Source organism: Petaurus breviceps, unplaced genomic scaffold (genome assembly GCF_028583685.1).
Source record: "Petaurus breviceps papuanus isolate PSGF00001 unplaced genomic scaffold, PetGlider_PUasm1.0 90779, whole genome shotgun sequence".
Taxonomy (NCBI): domain Eukaryota; kingdom Metazoa; phylum Chordata; class Mammalia; order Diprotodontia; family Petauridae; genus Petaurus; species Petaurus breviceps.
In genome coordinates this window covers 452,938-478,521 of record NW_027187344.1, presented here as the reverse complement: position 1 = coordinate 478,521, position 25,584 = coordinate 452,938, and the positions used below count along the sequence as shown (strand labels likewise).

At 37.9% G+C, this 25,584-nt stretch overlaps 1 protein-coding gene across 2 annotated transcripts; it reads left to right on the top strand.

The window, feature by feature from the left end:
• Positions 1 to 213: 213 nt before the first annotated feature.
• On the top strand, positions 214 to 25,261 carry INPP5E (inositol polyphosphate-5-phosphatase E). 2 transcript variants are annotated; one of them, XM_069069199.1, is made up of 11 exons: positions 214 to 314; positions 3,837 to 4,931; positions 7,619 to 7,742; positions 9,169 to 9,266; positions 10,906 to 11,030; positions 12,400 to 12,519; positions 15,069 to 15,176; positions 17,204 to 17,365; positions 17,511 to 17,626; positions 20,596 to 20,732; positions 22,609 to 25,261. In XM_069069199.1, exons 2-11 carry the CDS (start codon positions 4,081 to 4,083, stop codon positions 22,739 to 22,741), a joined length of 1,974 nt encoding a protein of 657 aa, XP_068925300.1. In that variant the 5' UTR covers positions 214 to 314; positions 3,837 to 4,080; the 3' UTR covers positions 22,742 to 25,261. The 2 variants fall into 2 exon arrangements, with proteins under 2 accessions (XP_068925300.1, XP_068925301.1); XM_069069200.1 differs by lacking the exon at positions 214 to 314 and adding an exon at positions 794 to 881.
• Positions 25,262 to 25,584: the final 323 nt, after the last annotated feature.

The window sequence follows — 25,584 nt, the reverse complement described above, 5'->3', positions numbered from 1 at the left end:
GAACCTTCAGCGAGAGGCGCACAAATCAAACCTCCCCCAGCACCTTGAGAGGAAAGGCTGGGTTTCCTACTCGAAGCCCTGAAAGGGGAAAGGGGAGGGGTGCAGGGAGCTTACTGATGAATGCGTGGGCGCGTGGATGGATTAGATGGGGGTGGGGGGGCAGCGGGCGGGCACCGGACCTCCAGACGCCAGGGGGCGCTGCTCCGTCCCGCCGCCAGAGCCACCTTTTCTCCGGCCTCAGTCGCGCGGTTGCTAAGGAGCTGAGCTGGGAGCGCGGCCCGGGGGAGCGAAGCCCCGGAGCGGGGTCTGAGCAGGTGAGCGCCGACACTTCCTGTACCGATCCCTCCAGAATCGCGGCAGGCATCCCCTGCGGGGCCTCCCGCCTCATTCTCCGGGCTCCATCCGCGAATCGCTCGGGGTCTCCCCAACTGTTTCCTCCTTGACCCCCACCCCCTGCCTGTCCCTTCCACGTCCTGTCTCGGCCCCGGCCCTCCTTCCCATCCCCTCGGCCCCCGGCCCCGGCCCTCCTTCCCATCCCCTCGGCTCTCGGCCCCCGCCCTCCTACCCATCTCTCCGGCCTCCCTCCTCGACCTTCACCTCGCGCCCTGTATCTTGACCCTCCCCAGCCCGTCACCCTTCTTCCTCCCTCCCCGACACCTCGAGGATCTCCTTCCCTTCCCGACCCAACGCCCTCGGGCCACCCTTGTCCTCGCCCGGGTCTCCCCGACCCCTCTGCCCCGTCCCTTCCTTTCCGCCCCCCCGGGCGTCTTCTTGATTCTCGCCCCTCCTCCTTCCCCAACCCCATCGTTGCTCCTCATCCCCTCCTTCCTTGCTCCCTCCCTTACTCTAAGCGGCATTCGCGAGGGGGTAAGGACATTTGGGTAAGTGACCATGGGGAAAGAGGAAACCTGTATGAGAGTAATCATGATTTATATAGTTAACAGAATGTTACATTTGAGCATTTAAATTATACCCACTGTGTCAGGTCGCTGTGATCTTTTCCTTTCTTATACACTGCTGCTTTTTTTTTTTATCTTGTGTTTGTCCTGCGTTTTCGAAGAGGACCATGGCATCAGGGAGAGGATGACATGACTTGCGGTTGACATTGATTTGAGGCAGGGAGGGCTGTGTAAGATCACCAGCCTCACTTTCTCCTCCAGAGCCATCTGGGTCCAGTGGCCAGATATTCATCAGGACGACTGGAGATAGGATGCAATGGGAGACCGTGGGCCTTTTAAGCTAAGGCCTGTTCAGGTTCTCTGAGTGGGGCAAAGCCCATTCAGTGAATAGATGTCTTTAAGACGTGAGTCAAGAGATGACCCCTTTAATTAAAAAATCAAACTGAGAGGGGAAGACCCTGTGGGTTGCTGATCTGAAGAGAAATAGTTACTATTGTTTAATCTGAGCCTGGAGAGCCTAAAATAGAGCCATTAAGTGGAACTTGGACAGACACCTATTACAATCCAATCTGTAATCTCCAGAGTGAAATGGGTTTTAGGTTTGGTTTTAGAGAAAGAAAGGAAGGAAGGAAGCTCTTTTTTTTTTTTTTGGAGGGGGTAAGGCAAGGTAGTTGGGGTTAAGTGACTTGCCCAAGGTCACACAGCTAGTTAAGTGTCAGAGGACAGATTTGAACTCAGGTTCTCCTGACTTCATCCCCATCCCTCTATTCACTACCTAGCTAGCTGCCCCTGAAGGAAGGAATTTAGAGGGAGAGGGAGAAGATGAGTTGAGTTACCCAACTGGCTTGGGTCCCAATTCAGGCAGGTCAGACTGTTCACATGTTGTGTTTGTCCTTCATTTTTGAAGAGGACCCTGACATCAGGGAAATAATGACATTTCTTGAAGTTGACTTTGCTTTGAGTGAGGGAGGGCTGTGCAAAATCACCAGACTCACTTTCTCCTCCCAAGCTATTTGGGTTGAGTAGCCACATATTCAACAGGACAACTGGAGATGACCCAGGATGCAATGGGAGATCCTGACCCTTTTAGGCTAAGGTCTGTTCAAGTTGTTATTCTAAGTGAGGTAACACTCATTCAGTGAATAGACCCCTTTAAGAAGTGAGTCCAAGGTTGGCCCCTTTAATTAAAAAAAAATCAAACTAGGAGGGGAAGACTCTCAGGTGGCTCTCCTAGCTCAGAATGAACTTCAGTAGTAACCATTTTTTAAACTTGGCTTTTAAAGTTGAGCCTTTCTGGCTCACCTTTGTGGGTGCACATGTATTCTGCCAATATTCCTGTTGGACGAGGACATAGGAGAAAGTCAGTTGCCCTGGGCTGGAAATGGTCTGTGGCTTATGGGATGTCACACAAAGACCAAGAAATGAAAACTTGCCTGTGCTCTCACAGTCCTTCCCTGGAGCTATGTCTCTTATATAAGGACCCCCTATGACCTTCTTTGCTTTATGTTTGGATTCCCTGAGATAGAGAATACTATTTATTTTAAGGCTGCGGGAAGGATGGAGAGAGAGAATTAGAGCAGGAGATAGAAATATTTATTGATGAGCAAAGAGCAAGAATTGGATCTTGTTGGGTGGCCAGGTGGCACAGTGAGTAAGAGCGCCAGCCCCAGCGTTGGGAGACCTGGGATCAGTGCCGGCCTCAGATACTCGGCACCCACACAAAAATAACTGACCGTGTAACCTTGAGCAAGTTACTTAACCCCGCTTGCTTTAAAAAAAAAAAAATAGAATTGGATCTTGCTTAAGAAGGTGAAAAATTGGAAACTGTTCCCTTGAAGTATAACACGTGTTTTATGAATTCCCTTCTGAAACAAAGGAAGTTTTTAAAATGGATTTTTATTGCTATTTTTTGTTTCCAGATCTCCTAGTTTCCCATTGTTTTTCTCCTCCATTTCTTCCAGAGAGTCATTACTTATAAACAGAATTTTTTTTAAAGGAAAAGAAGGAAGAGAAATTTTCTAAAACAATCCATACATTCAAAAAATCTGATATTATATGCAGAGTTTCATACCTTCAAGCATTGGCCATAGGTTCTGTAAAGGAATGGGAGGAGGTGTCTTATTTTTCTTCTTTGATAACAAGATTATTCTTTTTTTTTTATTTTTAAAGCAATTGGGGTTAAGTAACTTGCTCAAGGTTACAGGGCCAATTATTATTTCTGGGTGTGGTGCTAAGTATCTGAGCCCAGATTTGATCTCCAGGTTATCCCTTCTTACTCCCTGAGCCACCTGGCCGCCCCTAAGCAATTGGGGTTAAGTAACTTGCTCAAGGTTACACGGCCAGGTGTTTCTGGGTGGGTGCTAAGTGTCTGAGCCGGGATTCGATCCCCAGGTCATCCTGACACTGGAGCCGGTGCTCTTACTTGCTGTGCTACCTGGCCGCCCCTAAGATTATTCTTTATCATTTCACAACATTCAGTATGTATTGTTTTAAGGTAGTGGTTCTATCTTCATTTCCATTTTTATAGTTTTTGTGTATATTTTTTTTCTGGCTCTGCTTTACTTCATTTTACATTAGCCCATGAAATCTTTCCATGTTTCTTCATATTGATGTTTGTTGTTTCTTGTGACAGTAATAATCCATTACATTCAGGTACCACAGTTTGATCATTTTCTAATCTATGAGCAACTAGTAACATGGGGTTTTGTCTTACCCTTTGGTGTAAAGCTATTTACATATATATGCATATATATGTATATATAAACAAATATACAAAAGCTAGTTATAAATATAGTTATACATAGGTACCATATTGCCTGTGCATTCGGTGATTATATGTGATGCCTTTGTACCTTTACAAAATCCTTTGTGTTAAATTTGACATTAATTAGTATGATTTAATAAATTCTAATGGTGTATTATTTCCCTTCCTTTCAGGAAATTTCTGTGTGGCTCCATGACGTCAAGATTTCCAACCATGCACCAGTTGACTGTGGCCATTTTGCACCATTCCACACCTCAAAGTAAAGTATCTATAGGGTCTTTGACTTTGGTATTTGGGCTTTCCAAATCCAAATGCATGTCCCAGATGTTCAGAGGGATAAATGGTGAATTAACAAGGTGAATTTTCTCAGGAAGATCAAGCTCCCAAGTTTGGTGGGGGTATGGACATTCTCAGAAGATGCCAACCAAGCCAGTGATAATGGATCCTAAGCATTCAGTTTCCCAGCAGCTAGTACCCTGTGTGAGTTCACAATCTGACACAATGCTAAAAGAAGCAGAGCTGAAGAATGAGTTGCCTGAAAGGAATGAGCCTTGTGGGAATACCTCAGAGTTTCCTTTCAATAGACTCTTAAGACTTACAACTGAGGAAATGAAATTTAACATGAAAGTCAAATCCATCACCCCCAAACCACCCAGAAAACCAAAGCTGGAGCGAACATTTTCCTTAGATGAGAAAGGCTGGAGGAGAAGGCGTTTTAGAGCAAGCCAAGAAAGCCTGACAGACCCTAATGAGACAGGTTCATCATCTGGCTCCCTGCAGGAAGTGACTACAAGTCCTCTAAATTTGACGACATTAGTTCGTGATGGCCACAATGCTCCTCACAGCCTCTGTAGCCCACAGAGCACCTCTCTGCAGGATATTCCTGAGCCAGGAGATATAGGAAATAGTACAGATCCCCCTTCCTCCTTGGAAATCTCTCCTCCCACTGTGACAAGTGGTCCCCAGGAGCTTCTGCATGGGGTTACAGCTTCAGGGAACAAACTCAGACTTTCCAGAGTATTGCCACCATTACCACTTCCCCCTTTGGAATTGAATGTAGCATCTGAAACCCTAAGGACAACTAATAAAATTGACCCAGATTATGTAAATTACAAACATCTTGCTCAAAGTAAATTGCTCCGGGCTGATAGTAGCCTGAGTGATGGTAAATTACAAAGCTGTACGGTTTGTGACAACTGTTCCACGACCTCTTTGAAGTCCTCATTCAGCTTTCTTACACCCATTCACTCAAAGGATATCAGAAACAGGTAGGTGCTTGATTTTATGTGACAGCTGGAGTCCTATTCCTCTGCAGAGAGGTGGGCCAAAGACAAATGGAAGAGGTTAGAGTGTTGTAATGTCATATTTTATATTCTAAGAAAGCTTCCAAAGATTATAGACCTAATGATAGTTTTTCTATCTGTGGTCCAAGGACCCAAACTTTCAGAATTTGAAGAACCTCATCACTAGGTTGACCATGAGGTGATAATTGGTTTTTGGTCCCAGGAACTTTAAAACACCATCCCCTAAATTGTAGAAAGGTTGAAATCGGCATCAGTGGAGGGTTGCCCATATAGATGACATTACAGTTTCTTGAAGATAACTGCTATTACTGATTCTTCATCTTTACACAGACTATGTGAGTGACCAACTCTGTTAATTTTACTGTAGAATTCTGGGCTGGGTGCAAGTTATCTTTACATTAAGGAATGCTTTTAAGGGATGATGATTTCCCGTAATTTGGCAGGATGTAGCTTTAATATTTAATTAATATTGACTTTTTGTGGCCTGAGAGGATTTAGCGTGCCTCCAGGACATATTATGGTTCACTGCCAGGTGAAATTAAACATACTGTAGGCCATTTATCATTTAAAATTAGCATGCCACCTTATAATGGAATGATGTAAAAATTATGAGAATTCTTATGTTGTTTTTAGCAGAAACCTTAGTTTAATAGTTTAAATCTTTTTAAAACATTTTATTGATACTTTTGTGTTTTATTTCATAGTCATTTCATTCCTCCTTCTAGATTGAACCTTCTCATCACAGTTAAGCAAAAATATCTAGATTAAACCCTTTTTTTCCTTTAAGAGAAGACAGTTGAGAAAATTTTCATTTATTTAAATTTCTATAGAACTACTACAGGCATTATGATTAAATTGGGTCCTTTTCCATCTGTTGTCAATTTAAAGTTAGGCAGTGTGAGATAAGCTGAAGAAAGGGGTGGTTAATGTTTTCTTTGGCTAGAGGCTCCAGGATGAATGATCATCTCAAAATGTTATACCTACAAATGTATCTGCTTTTTTCCTCAGTGAAAAGAATTGGGTAAGGACTAATAATGCTAACATTGCATATTATGTAATTTGCACTTAGATGAATTACAAGGGTTTCCCTTTAGTTGCTGTTTCAGTCAACCCAGCAAGCAGTTTTTATTAAGTGCCTACTAGGTGTCAGATGTTGAGGATACAAAGACAAAAATAAAAGACACTGCTTTCAAGGAGCTTACATTTTTATTGAATGAAATGAAATGTTTCAGGCATTTGGTGAGCGCCATGTTGAATTATCTTTGTCCTCATTGGAATTTCACCCACTGAGCCATTACAGGGAGGAACAACTATATTAATGCGTGAATTAAAAACTGAGAACTAGTTCCCCTTTACTCAGTGATTCCATTCCATTCCCTCTGACAGGGTAAAAGAACCTTTTGTGTTTAAGTATTATATTAGTTTCCTAGGAAATCCCATCATATCTTTGAAACTTAGAGCTAGCAGGGACCTTAGAGAAAGCTAGTCTGAACATCCCATTATAAACTGAAGCCTAGTGATGCAAAAGGTCTTATCCAAATTGAATTGCCACAGTAGAACATGGACTCCAATAGAATGTGAGATCCTTGAGGGCAGGCACCAGTTTTTTTCCTTTCATTTCCCCCATGTTTAGCAAGTGCCTAACACATAATAAGCCCTTAAATAATTTCTTGTTGTCTGTGACTCACTGAAGGTCACACAGTGGATTAGTAGCAGAACTAGGACTGGAACATGACTCCCAGACCAGTGTTCTTTCCACCTTACTGATACGGCCCAGAAAGTAATCAATAACACACTTACTCAAGGATGAATTATCATGAGTCTTCCCATGTGGTTCAAAATAAAGGGGAATTGAACAGCTTTTTCATCTTCTATCTTAGGCATCAAAAGTAATCTTTTATCTATGAGCAGGCTTACAGAATTAGATTGGAAAGTTCCTTTGGGCAGCAGGAATGTATCAAGGACATGTCAGGAGGATTGATGTGAGCGAGTTGTATGGTGATGCTTACCAAACTATTGTTTTCTGGTTGTCTGAAAAATGACTCAGGAAACAAGTTTTATACAGTAGGCCTTACTTTGACAAATGTTGAAAGTGAGTTGATTTTTTTGGAAATCAAATTTTATTTTAAATTTACGAAAGGAATGGAATATTCAAAAGAACACTGTGATGAATTATTTGGGAAAGTGAAGAATTTAGTAACGGGCAAAAGAAAAATCATACCTTAATATACATTATGTTAAATTTAGAACTTTGTACACTATATTTTCATAAAGTCATCATAATTCCGTATTTATTAGCCACTGTGGTATGGTGACTAAAAGCTGAAAGTGGAAAAAAATTATGCCAATTCTTTTTCAAATCATTTTCTAGTTAGTCCCCTATTTTGTAGGCAGTTGCCATTAACAGATTTGATTCAAGAAAATTGATGTCTTAATATTAAAGTTTTATAATCCTTTTCAGAAGAAATGATGTTACTCTGAGTTGATCTTAGCTAAGATTTTGGCTGCATCTCTCCAGAGAGTATACATAGTTGGATGCTTATGCTGTATTTCTCCTTTGAAGATCTGTACCATTTGTAAGTACTTGGTAGCATGATTCTGGAATTCACTCCTAATTATTTTGAACTTAGTCTGTTTTATTCTTTCTATAGGAACTATATGGAAGGAAGTCTCTTAGCTAGTGGTACCTTGTTGGGAGCAGATGAACTGACCCGATACTTTCCAGATCGGAACGTGGGACTCTTTGTGGCCACTTGGAACATGCAAGGCCAGAAGGTTGGATAACTGTATTTGATCTCAGGGATTTTTGCAGCTTGTAGTAGTGACAGGGGAAAGATCAGAACAGAAGGAATATCCATATATCGTAAACCTTTTTGTTGGGTAGAATTGCAGTTTAAAAATGTAATGACAAGTGGAAATTTGTTAATTCTCTTCTATGACCTGCTACTTCATAACTCCACCATGGGTAAGCAGTATGATATGATGGGATCCTGTTGTTTTTTTAATTAGTTATCCCCACATGGAAAATGAATAGTGTACTAGCAGCCTGGTCATTTACCTAGATAGAGTGCTGCAGAGATTGATGACTTAGTGTTAATAAATAGCAGAATTGCTGACTTTGAAATAGAACAAAGAAAGTATTATCTTCTCTGTCATATCTGTTTGTAGCAGATCAAGGACAGAAAATTTGCTACTGCCACAGATTTAATCCAGTTGGAAAAATATTTTATTCTGAGGTTTCATTATGAGACTTGGTAAAAACCACTTGTCATCTAGATCAGTTTCTCACCAGGAACAAAACATATTTTTAGAAAGCAGGAGACAGTTTGGTAGTTTTTTTGTACATGGAAATTTTTTCTTGTGTTTTTGATAGGGTATTTTTTAGAATTTTTGTTCATATGTTTCCTTCTGAAATGAATAACTTGCATCAATCCAGAGGTCTACTTTGTTAAAGCAGGGTCTATTGTAATCATACTTAATCTCAGAATGGTTTAATACCCTAAAAATGAGAGGTTGGACAGCTCTCACTGAAACAGATCTACCTGCTATTCAGCTATGACCACGACATTTGTCTAAGAAATCCAATTCAGGTCAGAAATATAGCAAATATTTTCACAAATAAGTTGAAAAGAACAATTTTGAGAGAGTAGCAAGGGTGGTATTAATATTTGCCAGTTACACCTTTGAAGCTTGCACGTTTTCTCTTCACAAGGTTTAGTTTAAATTGATTACCCTGAAAGCTTGTGGAACGCATTGCCTGTGTTTTGAGAGCATAGAATATAGAATGTCAGAGCATAGAGACCTTGAAGATTAGTCCAGACCTCGCCCTCATTTTATAGATGAGGGAACTGAAGTCCAGAGCTGGAAATTTGCTGGACTCTAGATGTAATTGAATATTTAGAAAGAGAAAATTATGCTGTTTTATAAGCTTCACCAAGCATTTGCTTTTTGACCTTGGGCAAGTCATTTATCTTCTTGGGGCTACCTTTGGTTAAAAATAAATAGGATAACCTGGTACCCACATGTCAATAAGAAATGGGGTGTTTGTGATCCTCTAATGAAAGGTAAATTGTGTTATTGTATACTTCTTGTACCTTACTTTGCATTTTTGATTGTTTTGTTTATTATATTTTACAAGTCTTTATGCTGCTGCTTGTCATCTTATACTTTGATCTAACAAGCTTGTTCAACTTTTGCTCAGGAACTTCCAAGTAACCTGGATGACTTTTTATTACCTTCTGGAACTGAGTATGTCCAGGACATGTACGTTTTAGGAGTGCAAGAAGGTTGTTCAGACAGGTATTATAGCCAGTGTAAATAATGCTTTGTTAAATTGTATCTTTATTTCATGTGCCTCTCCTCTTCTCACTTTTCCAGTTCTCACCATATTTTGTATTTGCCAGAATAAAAGCCTGAGCTGTTAGTTACAAATTCCTACAGCTAGAAGATCTTGCTTTAAGCTCAACCTTTCTGTATTTAATACTATCTGAGACAACAGATAGATGCCACTCATGGAAATTAATTATCATCAGCAAGATTTTTGAGAGCATGTGCTGTGTGAAAGGCTGTGTGAGGCGCTGCTTCCTTGTCTGCAGTGGCCCAGCGGTGATATTGACAGCATATGGCTCTTGTTCTACTTCCTCCCCTCCTACCTTTTCTTAAGGAAGTGATTGTTATGTAATTCTTTTTTTTTTTTTTTTAAGGAATTGGGGTTAAGTAACTTGCTCAAGGTTCCACGGCCAGTTATTTCTGGGTGTGGTGCTGAGTATCTGAGCCCGGGATTCGATCTCCAGGTCGTCCCAACACTGGAGCCGGTGCTCTTACTCGCTGAGCCACCTGGCTGCCCCTAAGCAATTGGGGTTAAGTAACTTGCTCAAGGTTACACGGCCAGGTGTTTCTGGGTGGGTGCTAAGTGTCTGAGCCCGGGATTCAATCTCCAGGTCTTCTCAACACTGGAGCTGGTGCTCTTACTTGCTGTGCTACCTGGCCTCCCCTTGTTACATAATTCTTAAAAAATTACTAAGGGCTAAAGGGAAACATACTGAGTGCTCAGTTAGAAGCCCTAACCTGGCATTTCTCAGCTTTTAACTTTGATTTCTGAATTTTATTCTTGATTTTCATGTGTAATTTCCAGATACTTGTCTCATGTTTCTGAGTTGAAGTTTTCATATTATGTAGATAAATACTCTGTTATGGATATGTATTAGATTCTGATATATTCATTTTAAGATTGAGAAGTCTATCTGGTTTGGGTACACTCTTAGAATTTTATTGTGTTTTTCTGATTGTTGACATTTTTGCCAGGCTACATGTCATCAAGGAAGAGCTTAGAAATCAGTAATCTGTGTACATAGACGGCTTTAGATCAAAGATGCTTCTTTTTATTATGGACCATGCTTTTCATAGAAACTTAATCCTTTTTTTTTTTTACAATAGGAAGCTGTTTTGACCTTTTTATGAGACTAAAAATGACTAGTTAAATGCATCACTATGTTTATTGCTATTACTAGGATTTTAGTTGCAGTGTTTTCCTTTGGTTAAAAATAGGTTAGATTTTGGGGCAGCTAGGTAGCGCAGTGAATAGAGCACCGGCCCTGGAGTCAGGAGGACCCGAGTTCAAATTCACCCTCAGACACTTAACACTAGCCATGTGACTGTGGGCAAGTCACTTAACCCCAATTTCACTGCCTTCCCCCCTCTAAAAAAAAAGCAAAAAAAAAATAGCTTAGATTTTGTTGTTTTTCTTCTTATATTTTTTTCTCCCCAAATGACTTAATGAAGAGACCTAGTAATTAAGTCTTATCTTTGCCAGTATTTTACCAGTTTGCTCTTCTATTATGAAAACGGAATGGAATGTAAAGTCTCACATTTAGCTGTTTTGTTCATATCTTTTCAGAACTGACATGTAGATTTGTTGCTTTTGTTTTCTTTCCTGCAGGCGGGAGTGGGAGATCCGGCTACAGGAAACATTGGGACCCCACTATGTAATGTTGTACTCAGCTGCCCATGGTGTACTCTACATGTCAGTATTTATAAGACGGGACCTCATCTGGTTCTGTTCAGGTATGAAATAGGTAGTGAAAGAAAAGGGAAATTATAGAAGGTAGGAGTAGTAATACTACTATCAATGGAATTGAAAATACAGCATTTCCTCTAAAAAAAACCCTGACCTTTTGCTATCATTAAAGGACAGCATTTATGTACTTGTTCTTCTTACAGTACATCTGTTTATAATGGATTTCTTTTTTTTTTTTTTTTAAGCAATTGGGGTTAAGTAACTTGCTCAAGGTTACACGGCCAGTTATTTCTGGGTGTGGTACTGAGTATCTGAGCCCGGATTTGATGCAGGTCATCCTGACACTGGAGCCGGTGCTCTTACTCGCTGAGCCACCTGGAATCCCCTAAGCAATTGGGGTTAAGTAACTTGCTCAAGGTTACACAGCCAGGTGTTTCTGGGTGGGTGCTAAGTGTCTGAGCCCGGGATTCGATCTCCAGGTTACCCCGACACTGGAGCCGGTGCTCTTACTCGCCGTGCTACCTGGCCGCCCCATAATGGATTTCTTAAACATAAAAATGCATGGGTGTAACAGATTAGTTTCTTTTACTATTAGGCTCCAGAAGTGTTTTCATTTAGAAAAACAAAGTCTTATAAGAAAAGTCAATACAATACCTATTACACATTTTCACCCCAGGTTACTACTTTTATGCAGTAATGTCCTACTTCTTTAGTGGTTAGATTTGGGGCAATTTCAGCCATTTAGAAACATAGCTGTGGAACCTAAAGCAAAAAAGCCTCTGAACTGCCAAAATGGCAGTGACAAAAGTCGACATTCCTTATTTTTTTTTTTTGGTTTTTGGTTTGCTTTTTGGAGGGCAGTTGGGGTTAAGTGACTTGCCCAAGATCACACGACTAGTTTTTGTGTTAAGTGTCTGAGGCCACATTTGAACACAGGTCCTCTTGACTCCAGGGCCGGTGCTCTACTCACTGCACCACCTACCTGCCCCCGACATTGCTTATTTTTTAGGAGAAGTCCTGTGGACTCACTCTACTTATTGAAACTACTCAGTTTATTTCACAGAAAAGTGTTCTCCTTGCCTAACTCAAAGTAACGTGGATGCAGAAAATTAGGTGTATGTGTTGGGGGGAAGGAAGGGTCTCAGAGGTAGGAATCCCAGTAACTGATAGCTTTCCAATGTGGGTAGAGGCAGGAGAATTCTAAAAAGTAAACACAGTTATCAAAACATAGCAGTCTAGGATGGTTTAATGTTCAGGCAGATAGCCTCTGCCCCCTGGAAAAAATGAGTAAACCGCTCCTGATAAACTTGTTAGACATGCCTCTTTGGGAAAGATTGGAAAGGCAACAATATTATAAACTAAATAGTTTAAATAGGAAAGTAATTGTGTTCTTTTTTTTCTCCTTCCCACATACAGAGGTAGAATATTCAACAGTAACAACTCGAATTGTGTCTCAGATAAAAACCAAAGGGTCATTGGGAGTCAGCTTCACCTTTTTTGGCACCTCCTTTCTTTTTATTACATCTCACTTCACTTGTAAGTCATTTATTTTCTGAGTTAAATTTTATTTTTAAAACCTCACTGCTTTCATCTCTATAATTGAATACATTGAATAAAGTACCACTCAGTTACTCATGCATGATATTCATAAAACTATTGGATGTTTTTATATTAATCAGTAGATTCCTCAATCATTAAATGAAGAGACCTCCTCAGAGCCTTAGAATCCCTCACTCCTTCAAGGAATGTCTTAGGCACCTTCTTTAATATACTGCGTGGCCTGTACTGATCCCTCAGTCACTGATGATCTCCTGACCCTCCAGAGATGTGGTATTGACTTGTTTTGTTTTTGTTGCTTTTTGGAGGGCAGTTGGGATTAAGTGACTTGCCCAAGGTCACGTGGCTAGTTTTTGTGTTAAGTTTCTGAGGCTGGATTTGAGTCCAGGGCCAGTGCTCTTTTCACTGCACCACCTAGCTGCCCCTGGTATTTACTTGTTTAAATACATAGTGTATTTGTCAACTCTGAGAGTTGAACATATTTTGTTTTTGTTTCCCCAGATCTTAGCATTGTGTGTCAGACATAGTAGAGACTTCATAAATCGAATAAATGCAGCTTATGAATTCAGAAAAGCCTAACTCCAAATATGTAAAAATGCATACAGTTAATTTGTGCAACATGTTATAATTGTTCCAAACACCATATTTTAGATATATCCTTTTTTTTTTTTTAATGTGAGGAAGAAAACCAAGACTTTCCTTCTAATTTCACTGTCAAAAATATATATGCCTGGAGGGCCCCCATGCTAGGGAAAATGAGAAGAAACTTTGGTTTTCTTATTCAAGCCAGTTCTGGATACTTTTTAAAGTAAGATGTACTTAAAATGGATGTGAATTATTGTGTCAATAATGATTTCATCTTCAGTAATAGATCTATTATAGCTAAATTTAAAAGTTTGATAATTTAATAATAGCTAACATTGATGTAGCATTGTAAATCACTTTACAGATATTCTGTTATTTTATCCGCACAGCAACCCTGTGAGGTAGATTCCATTACTAACTCCATTTTACACATGAAGAAACTGAAACAGAAGTTGTGACTTGTCAAGAGCCACACAGCTAGTAAGTGTCTAAGGTAGAATTTGAATTCAAGTCTTCCTGACTCTGGGCCTGGCACTCTATTTACTGTGCATCTTAACTTTTTAGAATAAACATTACCCTTCTTCCCTCCCCCCCCCAAAAAAATCCAATTAACCTTTGTGTACACTTGGCAATTCACTCTAGGCTATCAGTTATCTCCAGATTTGAGAAACTAGTACTTGAGGGACCAGAGTAGTAAGGGCCAAATTTTCTGGATGATTACCTAATATACTGTAGCATAGCATAGCAGGGATCTTTGGTGAAACTTCCTTGCATCACCAATTTTTTTTTTCCTTTTTGGAGGGGGGAAAGTAGGGCAATTGGGGTTAAGTGACTTGCCCAAGGTCACAAGGCTAGTTTTGTGTTAAGTGTCTGAGGCTGGATTTGAACTCAGGTCCTCCTGACTCCAGGGGCAGTGTTCTATTCACTGGGCCACCTAGTCGCCCCATCACCATTTTTTTTTAACCCTTCAGAAAGCTAAATAACCATTTTGGCTTCTTGAGACCTTAGAGAAATTGTACTGTTTTCCAAAAGGTTAAGTAATTGGGACATGTAAGCCATCATAGTTCAACCCTTCAGAATCCTCTTCTTCAATCTCTTTCCCATTCACCTGAAACATCATTCAGTGAATACTTGCACAAGGGAAGGTCTGGAGTAAGGGTGGGGAACCTGTGGCCTCAAGGCCACATGTGGCCATCTAGGCCCTTTGACTGAATCCAAACTTCAGAACAAATCCCCTTAATAAAAGGATTTGTTCTATTAAACTCAGTCAAAAGGCCACACCCAAAGACCTAAAAGGTCACATATGGCCTTGAGGCCACAGGTTTCCCACACCTGTTTTGGAGTTTTGTTTTTGGTGTCTTTGAATATCAGACTATAACATTAGTTAAGACAGTCTTCTCAATATAGTGGCACAAGACAGCAACAGCAGAAAGAATACCAAAGTATAAGAGTCAAATGATTTTAGATTATGTTCTCAGCTCTGCCACTTATGACCTTAGATGAATCACTTGCTCTTTTGGCCTCAGTTTCTTCATATGTAAAATAAGGGGTTTAGACCCTTCATAAATATCTTTTATTTCTGACAGATCTGAAATTGTGATTTTTTATGATTGTTGTATCAAGGCTTCTGCAGACTTAATAAAACAAGAGTCAAAGACTGGACCCCAAATTTGTAGGTATCTGTCAGTGTAAACACAGTGGTCAATTCTTCACAATGGGCAATTAAATTTTTCAGGGGAAATAGGGAATATGTTGTTTTAAATCCCCAAACTTTGTACATTTGGCTAACTTAGATCAACTTCTGAAAATGGAATCATTGTGACCCAGGAATTTTTGTCTTCTTTAAATGAATCATACTTTAAATGTCCAAAGAGTATCTGGCCTTGTTTTAATTTATGAATTTATGTGTCACACACTTGCTTTAATTCTTTCTTTTTTTGCAGCTGGTGATGGGAAAGTATCTGACCGACTTTTAGACTACAGTAAAACTATCCAAGCACTTACACTTCCTAAGAATGTCCCAGTTACAAACCCATATCAATCTAGTTCCTGTGAGTATTCAAATCTAAATGTACATTTTTTTAAAAAAATGCTGACATTATACATTTTTCTCTTTATCATTTGTAATGAATTACATAGTCACTTAAACAGAAAGAATATTTGCTGTTGTGCCTTAGGGACTTGTATAATAGAAAAATTTTAATTAAAATGCAATATAGTAAGCACTTATTAATTGTCTGTTATGTGCAAAGTCCTTTGCAGGGCTCTAGAAGTGATACAAAGTTTAGATGAGTCATGGTTCCTGCCCTTAGAGTCTACTATGGGCACAAGGGGCAATAGAGATAGTAATATTTATGTATATCATTATGTAATATATATAAAGAAGTGCAAAACAAAAAAGGAGCACATCGGAAGTAATTTTAAGATCAACAAATGTAGAAATTAAAATAAATTGTAGAAAAAACTTCTAGCTAACTAGTCTCATTTATAGAAAATCACCATTCTAAAAACAATGTTTAGTCTATGATCATCCTTCATCATAATGTATAAGAGGGCATAATTTTAAATCTCCTCAACCCCAGTTGTCTGCAAGGGTCACATTCATTGTTAATGTTATTCCATTTGGCAGAAGAAAACTTGAGATACAGAAATAGTACCTTGTTCATACTAAACAGGAAGACTTCTTTTACTATTCTGTTTTGGATAGAATACTACACGTTGTCATTGGATGACTTGTGACTATTTTAAGTGGAAGTGAAAAAAAATCAGTGGAGATTTTAAAATGTCAATGTTTTATTTAAATGTTAAAATTCCAGTGTTTTATTAAAAACATAACATTGACGATCAGTACAACCAACTAAACTTGCTTAGGAACTATTTGCATTTAAGTTCATTTTAGCATATAATGTATTACAATGTGCCAGTCATTCTCTCAAAGTCCTCATAAGGATTCTTTGCCTGTTCACTTTCATTTGCTTTTCCTTTTACTTTATTGTAATTAGAATATAATCTGTTCTTTTGGTTCTACTTTTTTCACTTTGGATTATTTCATAAAGCACTATGTTTTTTGTATTCCTTATACTCATTGATTCTAATTACATTATAGAATTCTAGTACTTTAATGTTCCATTATGTATTTAGCAACTTTCCTATTATTAAACGTTTCTCACTTTTTTCTCTTACATATAATTCTTTTAGGGAAATCTTTGAACAATTTCTTTTAAAAAAAATTTCAATAACTCTCTCAGGGTATATTCCCAATAATGAATTTATTGGGTTAAAGCATATGATTATTTTTCTAACTTTCTTTTTCTTTTTGGAGGGCAATTGGGGTTAAGTAACTTGCCCAAAGTTACACGGCTAGTTTTTTTGTGTGGGTGTTAAGTGTCTGAGGCCAGAATCGAACTCGGGTCCTCCTGACTTTGGGTCAGCACTTTACTCACTGCACCACCTAGCCACATCTGTTTTTGTAACTTTTAATACGTACTATCAGATTGCTCTCCAAAAAGATTCAACAAATTTTAAATTCCATTGGGAATGAATGATTATGCTTGTTCCTTCACTGGCACTTATTTTTGTTGTTTTTAATTAGTTTTGCTAATTTAATGGGTATGAGGTGTGATATCTCAAAATTGTTTTAATCTGCATCTTTTTGAATATTTGTTAAAAATGTTTTACTTGATTATTAGAAACTTATGTTTTCTATTTTGAAACTGTCTCTTCATAACCCTTGTCTTTTTATTAGTATGAATTTTTCTGTGCATTTGAATGTCAAGGGAACCCTACAAAATAGTGGGCCATTGCATAGCTAAGCAGACGTTCTTCCTTGCTACTTTTAAACAGCTCTAGACAAGCTTCTCTGTCTATTCCAGAACTGGTCTTTTTCTCTAGATAGCCAGTCCTTAGAATTTAATGAGTTCTTGTTGAGAGTCTTTGTTGGGCCATTCAGGGCTTTATGTCCAATAAGTATCCCTACTAGTTTTGTTTTAATCCATGGCTAAAAGCCAGGATCTGAAATTACCTGTGTTATGGTGCTCAGGAAATAGGGCACTAATGAACCTTCTGATATTTGCTTCAGTGGATGTCACAAGTCGATTTGATGAAGTATTCTGGTTTGGAGACTTCAATTTTCGACTGAATGGTGGACGGATGGCAGTAGAGTCAATCCTGAAACAGAATCTGGAGATGAACATGTCAGAGCTACTTCAGCATGACCAACTTATTAAAGAAATGAAAAAAGGTAAGTAGTATTGTTATTTTTTTCTGTTCGCTTTTAAATTTTGGAAAGCTGAGGTATTTTGGCCTGATGGACTTTGTGAAAACAGGCAGAACCTTGGGACAGAAAGTCATCCTTATCATCCTTGCTTTGCCTTTCTGCCTTACAGGATCCATCTTCAAGGGGTTCAGGGAAGCAGACATTCACTTTTTCCCTTCATATAAATTTGATGTTGGAAAGGACAGCTATGATACCACTTCCAAGCAGAGGACGCCTTCTTATACAGTAAGAGGTCTTCATTCCTTCCCCTTCCTAGCAGGGAAGCAGTGCCTTTTTCTCAGTGTTGAGCTGCAGGCTCACATATTCCTGAGAGTGTGACTTCAGCTCATAAATGTCGCTGTTGTACATGGCTATACCTGCATCTTCACTGACTTAGTCTTCTTTCTGCATATGTCATATTGGATCACACACTACCTATGGCCATCTGCCAAAACAAATACTTAATGTTTGAAGAAACCCGGACCTTGCTTAGCCCATTTAATTCCAAAATTGATATCCCACTGGAAAATCTGTACACGTGGACTCTTGGTTGTCACAATGATTATTTTAAAAATTCCACTATGTAGAAACTACCTAGAATTTTAGCTTATATTTTTTTCTTGGCTCCATAGAATCAGATTTGATTTCAGCAGACTTTGGCAGGGGGGAATAATGTTATTATAAAGAATATATCATCTGATTAGTTATAACGGTTAGCTGTAAATACTAAAAGAAAAATCCCACATATTTTCTGAGACTCCCATTTCTACTAAATGCATTTGTAGAAAAGCCAGATTTCTTTGCATAAAGGAACTAACAGAACTAATGTTTAATGAAATACCCATTAAGTACCAGTGGACTTTCCTTTGCTGCCTCAGCTTTAGAACCTTTCCTTCCTGTGCTGTAAGTCTGCTATCAAACACTCCCCCATAGTGGTAATGCTTCTTGAATGGGCAAAGGTTAAGAAACCATTGGATCTGTTATATACTATTAAAGCTTAGCTAGTGGAACAGATAGATTCTATGCATGTAGCTATCTTCTTCTTTCATAACACATGAGAAAACATACATGCTGCCTGTCAAGGACTCATTGAATAGAATCACCAGTGAACATTAGGAAAGAAAAAAGAAATGGATTTTTTTTTATTCTAAGGTATACTTTAAGACAGCTCTATAGTCTAATGTCCTAATCTTTGAATACAACCCACCCCACCCACCCCCCTCAAAAAAATACAAACTGTGAGCACAGGTAACTCTCAAATGAAATAAATTCTTCAAAGTGAAGTGAGTTCTGAAATGGATTGAGATCAGTGATGTTTGTTTTAAACAATAGAACATAAGAAGTGAAAGGGGAATTACAATATTAGAAAAGAACCAGATCAGGTCTCTTTTCTTTCACTACTATGGTTAGGGGGAAAATTCTTTTTTATTTACTTAGTATTTTATTTTTCCCCAATTACATGTAAAAACAACTTCAAACATTTCTTTTTAAAACCTTGAGTTTCAAATTCTCTCCCTTCTTCCCTCCCCATTTCCCCTCATTGAAAAGGCAAGTAATTCTATGTAGGTTATTTGTGTGTAGTCATGCAAAACATATCCATAATATATTTTGTTTCATGTTGTGAAAGATACAAAATAAACCTCAAGAAAAATAAAGAAAGTTTAAAAAAAAAGTGTGCTATGGTCTGTATTCAGACACCATCACTTCTTTCTCTGGGGACAGGTAGCATTTTTCATCATAAGTCCTTCAGAGTTGTCTCAGATCATTGTATTGCTGAGAATAGATAGCTAAGTCATTTACAGCTGATCATCTCATAATATTGCTGTTACATTGTACATAGTACATGTCACCTTGCATCAACCCATGCAAGTCTTTCCTGGTTTTTCTGAGAGCATCCTGCTCATCATTTCTTATAGTACAGTATTATTCCATCATAATCACATACCACAACTTGCTCAGCCATTTCTCAACTGATAGGCATCCTCTCGATTTCCAATTTTTTATTCCCAGAAAAGGGCTGGTATAAATGGTTTTTGTACATATAGGTCCTTTTTTTGGTTTTTTATCTCTTTTGCGACATAGACTGAGTAGTGTTGTTGCAAGGGGTACAATTCTTAACCAAACAAGCAAAAAAAAAATCACAAAAGATAAAGTAGATCATTTCAATTACATGAAATTGGATGTTTTTGCACAAACAAAATCAACTGAAAAAAAAGGGAAGTGATTGATTGGACAAAAAAAATCTTTGTAGCAGTTATCTCTAATAAAGGCATAGAGGTATACAGATTTATCGTAAGACCAAAATCCATTTCCTTTGTATAAGTGGTATAAACAACAGTTGAAAGAATTGTTAAAATATTAGCAATCATATCAAAGAGTGCTCCAAAATCACTAATAGATAGAGACTTGCAAATCAGAGCAACTCTGAGGTTTCATCTCAACGCCAGTGAACTGACAAAGGTAATAAAAAGTGAAAATAGTTAGTGTTGGAGAGGTTGCAGAAAGGTGGGCAGACTGATACATGGTTAAAGCAATCATTCTAGAAGGCAGTTTGGAATATGCTAAGAGAGTGACTAATATGGCCATGCCTTTTCAATAGCAGATGTCATTAGGATGTATATATACGCCAAGGAGATTCAAAAAATTTTTTTCCCATAAATATAAAAATCTTACTTTTAGCACTTTTTATAGTAGCAAAGAGCTAGGGACAAAGTACATATATCCATTGATTGGAGAATTGCTAAACAAGTTAAAATTAATGAATATAATAGAATATTACTGCAGCGTGAGAAAATATGAATATTGAAAAGCACTTAAATGATATAAAATGAAGTTTAAAAAAAAAACCAGGGTACACAGTGACCACCACAATGTAAATGTGAAGAGGAACAAACACTAAGAACAGAATGCTGTGAAATTATAGTGATTCAGCCTGGTCCCAGAGAAGAGAGAGGAGAATGGGACATAACAGGTGTGAACGTTGCACTTAATGTCAGGCTTGGTGGATTTGCTGAACTGTTTTTTTCCTCTTTTCTTGTTTGTCAAAGGATCTCTCTCTAGGAAAGTGAGGAAGGATGATGTATTTGGGAATGTAGGTGAAGTAAAAACAAAATATATCTATAAAATTTTTTAAAAAAGAAATGAAAGGTGAGCAGATCATGTGTTACTATGGAATTCAGCTTTGTTTCCCTCCCTTTTGTAATCTCTCCCTATAGGACCGAGTTGTATATAAAAGCCGTCAAAAAGATGACATTTACCCAGTCAAGTATTCTTCCTGTCCTGGAATCAAGACTTCTGATCATCGCCCAGTGTATGGTCTGTTCCGAGTAAAAGTGAGACCTGGGAGAGACAAGTTAGTGCCCTATTCATGCATCTTAAAACAGTGGGTCACTTCAGCGCATCTTAGGGTTAGGACTTCCAGAGTTCTGATTCTTGTCAGGTCCTGAAGTGGTGGTGTTTGAATTTGGAATTTGACTTGATTTAGGGGTGGCTAGGTGGCACAGTGAATAGAGCACCAGCCCTGGAGTCAGGAGGACCTGAGTTCAAATCCAGCCTCAGACACTTAACACAAAACTAGCTGTGTGACCTTGGGCAACTCACTTAACCCCAATTGCCTTACCTTCCCCCCTCCAAAAACAAACAAAACAAAACAAAAAAAAGAATGAGTTGATGTAAATTCAACATCATATCTTCACATTTTGGAGCTGTATAAATCAGAGAAACCATTACCATGGGCCAATAGCTAATGTTAAAGTGATTATTTTATATTGATTTGTTTGAATTGTATTTGTGTAATACCCTCCCCGCCCCCGGCCAAGTGCAGATCTTTTTTTTGTTTCACTAAAAGTCCTGGTGATTTTTTAAAAAAATTCTAAGTTGCATCTGAATCTCATGGACTATAATTTTCTAAGAATATAGGGGTGTGTCTCTGTGTGACATCTTTATTTTTATCTCAGGGGTTGGGGCAAGAGGTTAAACTCAAATCATCTCTAAATTAACTCATTGAAAATAGGCCCAATTTAAAGCTTGCTTTCATAAAATTTTTCCTCTTAAAACAAAGTTTTTTGATATAGATATGACTGGGACATTCAAAGTTGGATGGCAAGCCAACTCTTCAAGCAGGAGAATATGATCTTTAGATTGGGGCTGGTTTTGGTTTTTGGTATGTCCAATGCCTTGAACACATTATACACTTAATGACCATTTTGATGACTCAGGCTTACCTTGAACATTAGAAAGCTAGAGGAGCTAAGACCAGAAAGAAAAGCTATGGTCTCCAAATTGGGGCCCCTTTGTTCTATTTCAGTGCACTTATCCCAGGGCAGCTAGGTGGTGGCAGTGGAGAGAACTCTGGCCCTAAAGTCAGGAGGACCTGACTCAAATACAGACTCAGACACGTACTGTGTGACTCTGAACAGGTCACATCATGCTGATCGCCTTTAAAAAAAACAAAAACAATGTACTTATCTCCTGCCCCAACATCACCTTGTGGCTCTAAGTTTCCTCCTTGGAAAGTGGGCTCTGCTCTCCAGGGCAGTGCCCAGTAAGAGTCCTGACTCCTAGTTTTGTATTTTGAGTAGGACTTAGTGCACAGGATGAGCAGACACAGATGGATTGAAAACTGAATCACAGATCTCATTACATTATCTTTCCCTTCAAACTCATTCCTTTTTCCAAACTTTCTATGACTATTAAGGGCACCACTAGTCTTCCAGATTCATAAGACTCCTCACTTTCCCTCCTCTCACAGATTCAGTTATTTCCTGAATCTTATTTTTACCAACCCATGGTGTTTTATAACAAAGGCCTCCTAATAGGTTGCCCTCCCTTGGGTCTCTCCCCTCTTCCACACAACTGGCAATGTCAATTGGGTACTTAGTAAATACCAGAAGCTTCTAATTACATCTAGGATCAAAGGTTATTTCATCTTTATTTTATCCTTTTAAATTTCTATTTTCATGTAAGGTTTAAGATAAATATAATTATTAGTATAGCAGTACATGTATATAATAAGTAAATATACATACCCAGTTAGAGGTGTTTGGAGACCACTAACCAAAGCTATTGTACTCAATCACAAAGAGCCCTTTATAAAGGCACCCAGAAAATGTATGCATGTGCCAAAGGCAAAGAAATGTCATTTTGTTGTAACTCTTACATAGTTCAAATTGTTGCCTGGTTTTGTGGTTAAGAAGCCATATCCATATCAGTTTCTTTTTCCTTTACAGCATTCCTCTAGCAGCTGGCAAATTTGATCGAGACCTCTATTTATTAGGAATTAAAAGACGTATTTCAAGGGAACTTCAGAAACAGCAAGCACTTAAAGATCAAAAATCCAGTTTGATTTGTACTGTTTCCTGAGAAAGCTTGCCTTCTAAGAACCTGATAAGCCATCAGTAAGGGAAAAATCACCCTAGCAGGCCAAATGAGTATTTCATTTTGCATCTAGAGAACTCATTGTAAAAGACTGAAGTCATTTTGTATATAATCAACTATTCCATCTTTAATGACCCATGAAGACTATCTTAAAAGTTGTTCTGTTCTCTGTATCTCACAAAAAAACAGTAACACACTGGCTGTGAAAATTCAGTAATGGTGTGGTACCTAACTTATCAGTGTCCCAGGAAGGACAGGTATCCCAAGAACAATTTAGATTTCTTGTAAATAAATAAATCACTCTTCTATTTGTAGTACTGCTATTATGAGCAAGGCAAACTGTCCTTATTGACATTTCAGGTATTTCTAGCCTTTTTTAGGGTTCTTCAATTGTGTTCCTCCAATAGTGCATTAATACAATCATTGGCACTCAGCTTTGGCAAACACCTGAATTACATTTTGCCCTAACAGCTTATTTGATCTAAGGCAGTACTTTATTTCCTTAATATTTCCTGCCAAAGAGCTCTTTAAAACATTACTGACTAAATTTCACTTTTTTAAAAAATAGCTATTTTGGCCATATGCCCCACAGTTAGTGCATCTTAACTCTTAGGGGTACATGTGTGTTCTTTCTACATTTAGCCTCCAAAGACATATCCAACCCCTATATAGAAATATCCTTTCCTGTAGACGCCATCCCCCATTTACTACTGAATAGAATGCCATGGGATTGTAAGCCATTTGCTTAATAGCCCACTTCTCTCCCTTACCCAGGGCATTAGGTCATGGGAGTAGAGCAGGCAGTTTGTCAGTTGTACTTGGGGGAGTTTTAAAGGCTAACCTTGTGGTTTAGGTTCACTTAGGACTGTCCTTGAGACATGAACCCCAAACCCAGGGGTCACTCTTAAGAGGACAAGAGGCCATGCTGGACAATCTGGTTGCCCTTAGAAAATCTGAGCACCAACTAAAAGCCCACTTGACTCCAAGGATGAGGAGGGCACGAGGTGATTCTCCAGGATTGATATGATACATGCAGTGTCATCACAGAACTTCATTATTCATCCTTAAAAATTTTATCAGCCGTACATTCTATTGGAAGTCACCCCCAAGTGGCATTTTCTGGAACTACTTCAAGATTTTTGGGAAACAAGGGAACATTGTAGAAAGGATATGTTTGCAGATAGTCCTGTCGTTTGCTCTGTTCAGGTCATTTGTTTTTTTTTTTTAAAGAATCAACCACAGAATAGCATCGTTTAAAATCCTTTTCATTTACTTGCCTAATGGTTTGAATATTTGGAGTGTTATTATTTTGCACTAATCCTGGAGAAACAACTACAGATTTTTAAGAGGGTTTACAACTCATTACTGTTTTCTTTCTTGTTTCATAACCAAAAAATGTCATGCCTTTGAATATGTGGCAATCAAGGTGGATTCAATCTAGTCTTCTAAATTAATATTTATTTTTCTCATTTATATTTTAAAATAAATGTATATATTAAAATTTATAAAGGGAACCTAGATCCTACCTGTAGGTGTGTTTCCTTAGTGACTTTAGAGTTCTAGCAGAAAAATATATATAAACATATATACATATATATATATATATATATAATATTCAGAGTTGAAAAGACTAAAAAACAACTGACCAGAATTTTTCTGAATTTCAATTATGTGATTTCTATTTTCTAACCTATAAGCAAATTTATTGTAAATACATCAGAAGACAGTGTATTTAAGTGAGGCTCCCAATTTCTGCTTTAGGAATAGACTACAGAATTTGAATTTTCAAATATAAAATTTTGTTTGAGTCAACAAAGAACATTTTGAAAACAAAATTCAGTCTCTAAGACATTTATAGAAATGCTATTTTTTCTTATATGTAAGATCCTATTAGGAAGAATTCCAAAGAACTGTTCAGTTTCATTTTATTGGAATGTTGTATAAAATATTGCTTAAATAAGCGGGACATACATTTCACTTAAAAATCATGTTGGTTTTTGTTGTAATATGATTTGACCTGAGCACATTTTTGCAGATTCAATCAGAAATTTTTTTTTTTACAAATGAGGAGGAATAAGTTTTATTTCTTCAACTGTAATTAATACATGAATTCATTTATATGGTAATTTTTAAGAACTTGGGAAGAAGGTACTATATAAATCTGATTTTTAAAATCACTAATTCTGTGTAGAATAAATTACTTAACCATGAACATTTAGATTCTTTATGAAATGAATTCACTCCTGAAAAATTAGTTACAATAATTTTGATTGAGCACAAATTACAATTGCAAAAGTTATGAAAAGCAAATTATTTGCCAATTTCCCAAGCAATAATCAAATCTGCTTAAAATTTTGACTTGATTAGTCCAAGTTGTTTATTTAAAAGATTTTTGTGTATCAGGTCTCTGATAAATTGTTTTCATCTTGAATTTTTTCTTACTTAAGCTATATATTTTTTGTACTTACACAATTAAAACTAAATTGCCAAGAAACAAACCCAAAATGTGGTCTGTGGTTTCCTGATCTTCTCTTGGTACTTTTTTTCCAGTTAAGAAAAATCTTTCTCTCCCTTCAGCCTTCCCCCTCATCTTCCCCCCCCTAAAAAAATCCTTCAAAACTCTAGTTAAAAAAAAAATTCATCATCAAGCAAGAGAGATTCCCACATTGAACATGTCCAAAAAAGTAAGTCTGATTCTGCATTTTCAATGATCACTTCTCTGTCAAGATGTATGTAGAATTGTATCAATTGTTCTATTTCACTTGGTTAATAGTTTATATAGGCCTTCCAAGGAATCACTGAAACTATCCCTTTCATTTCTTACAATA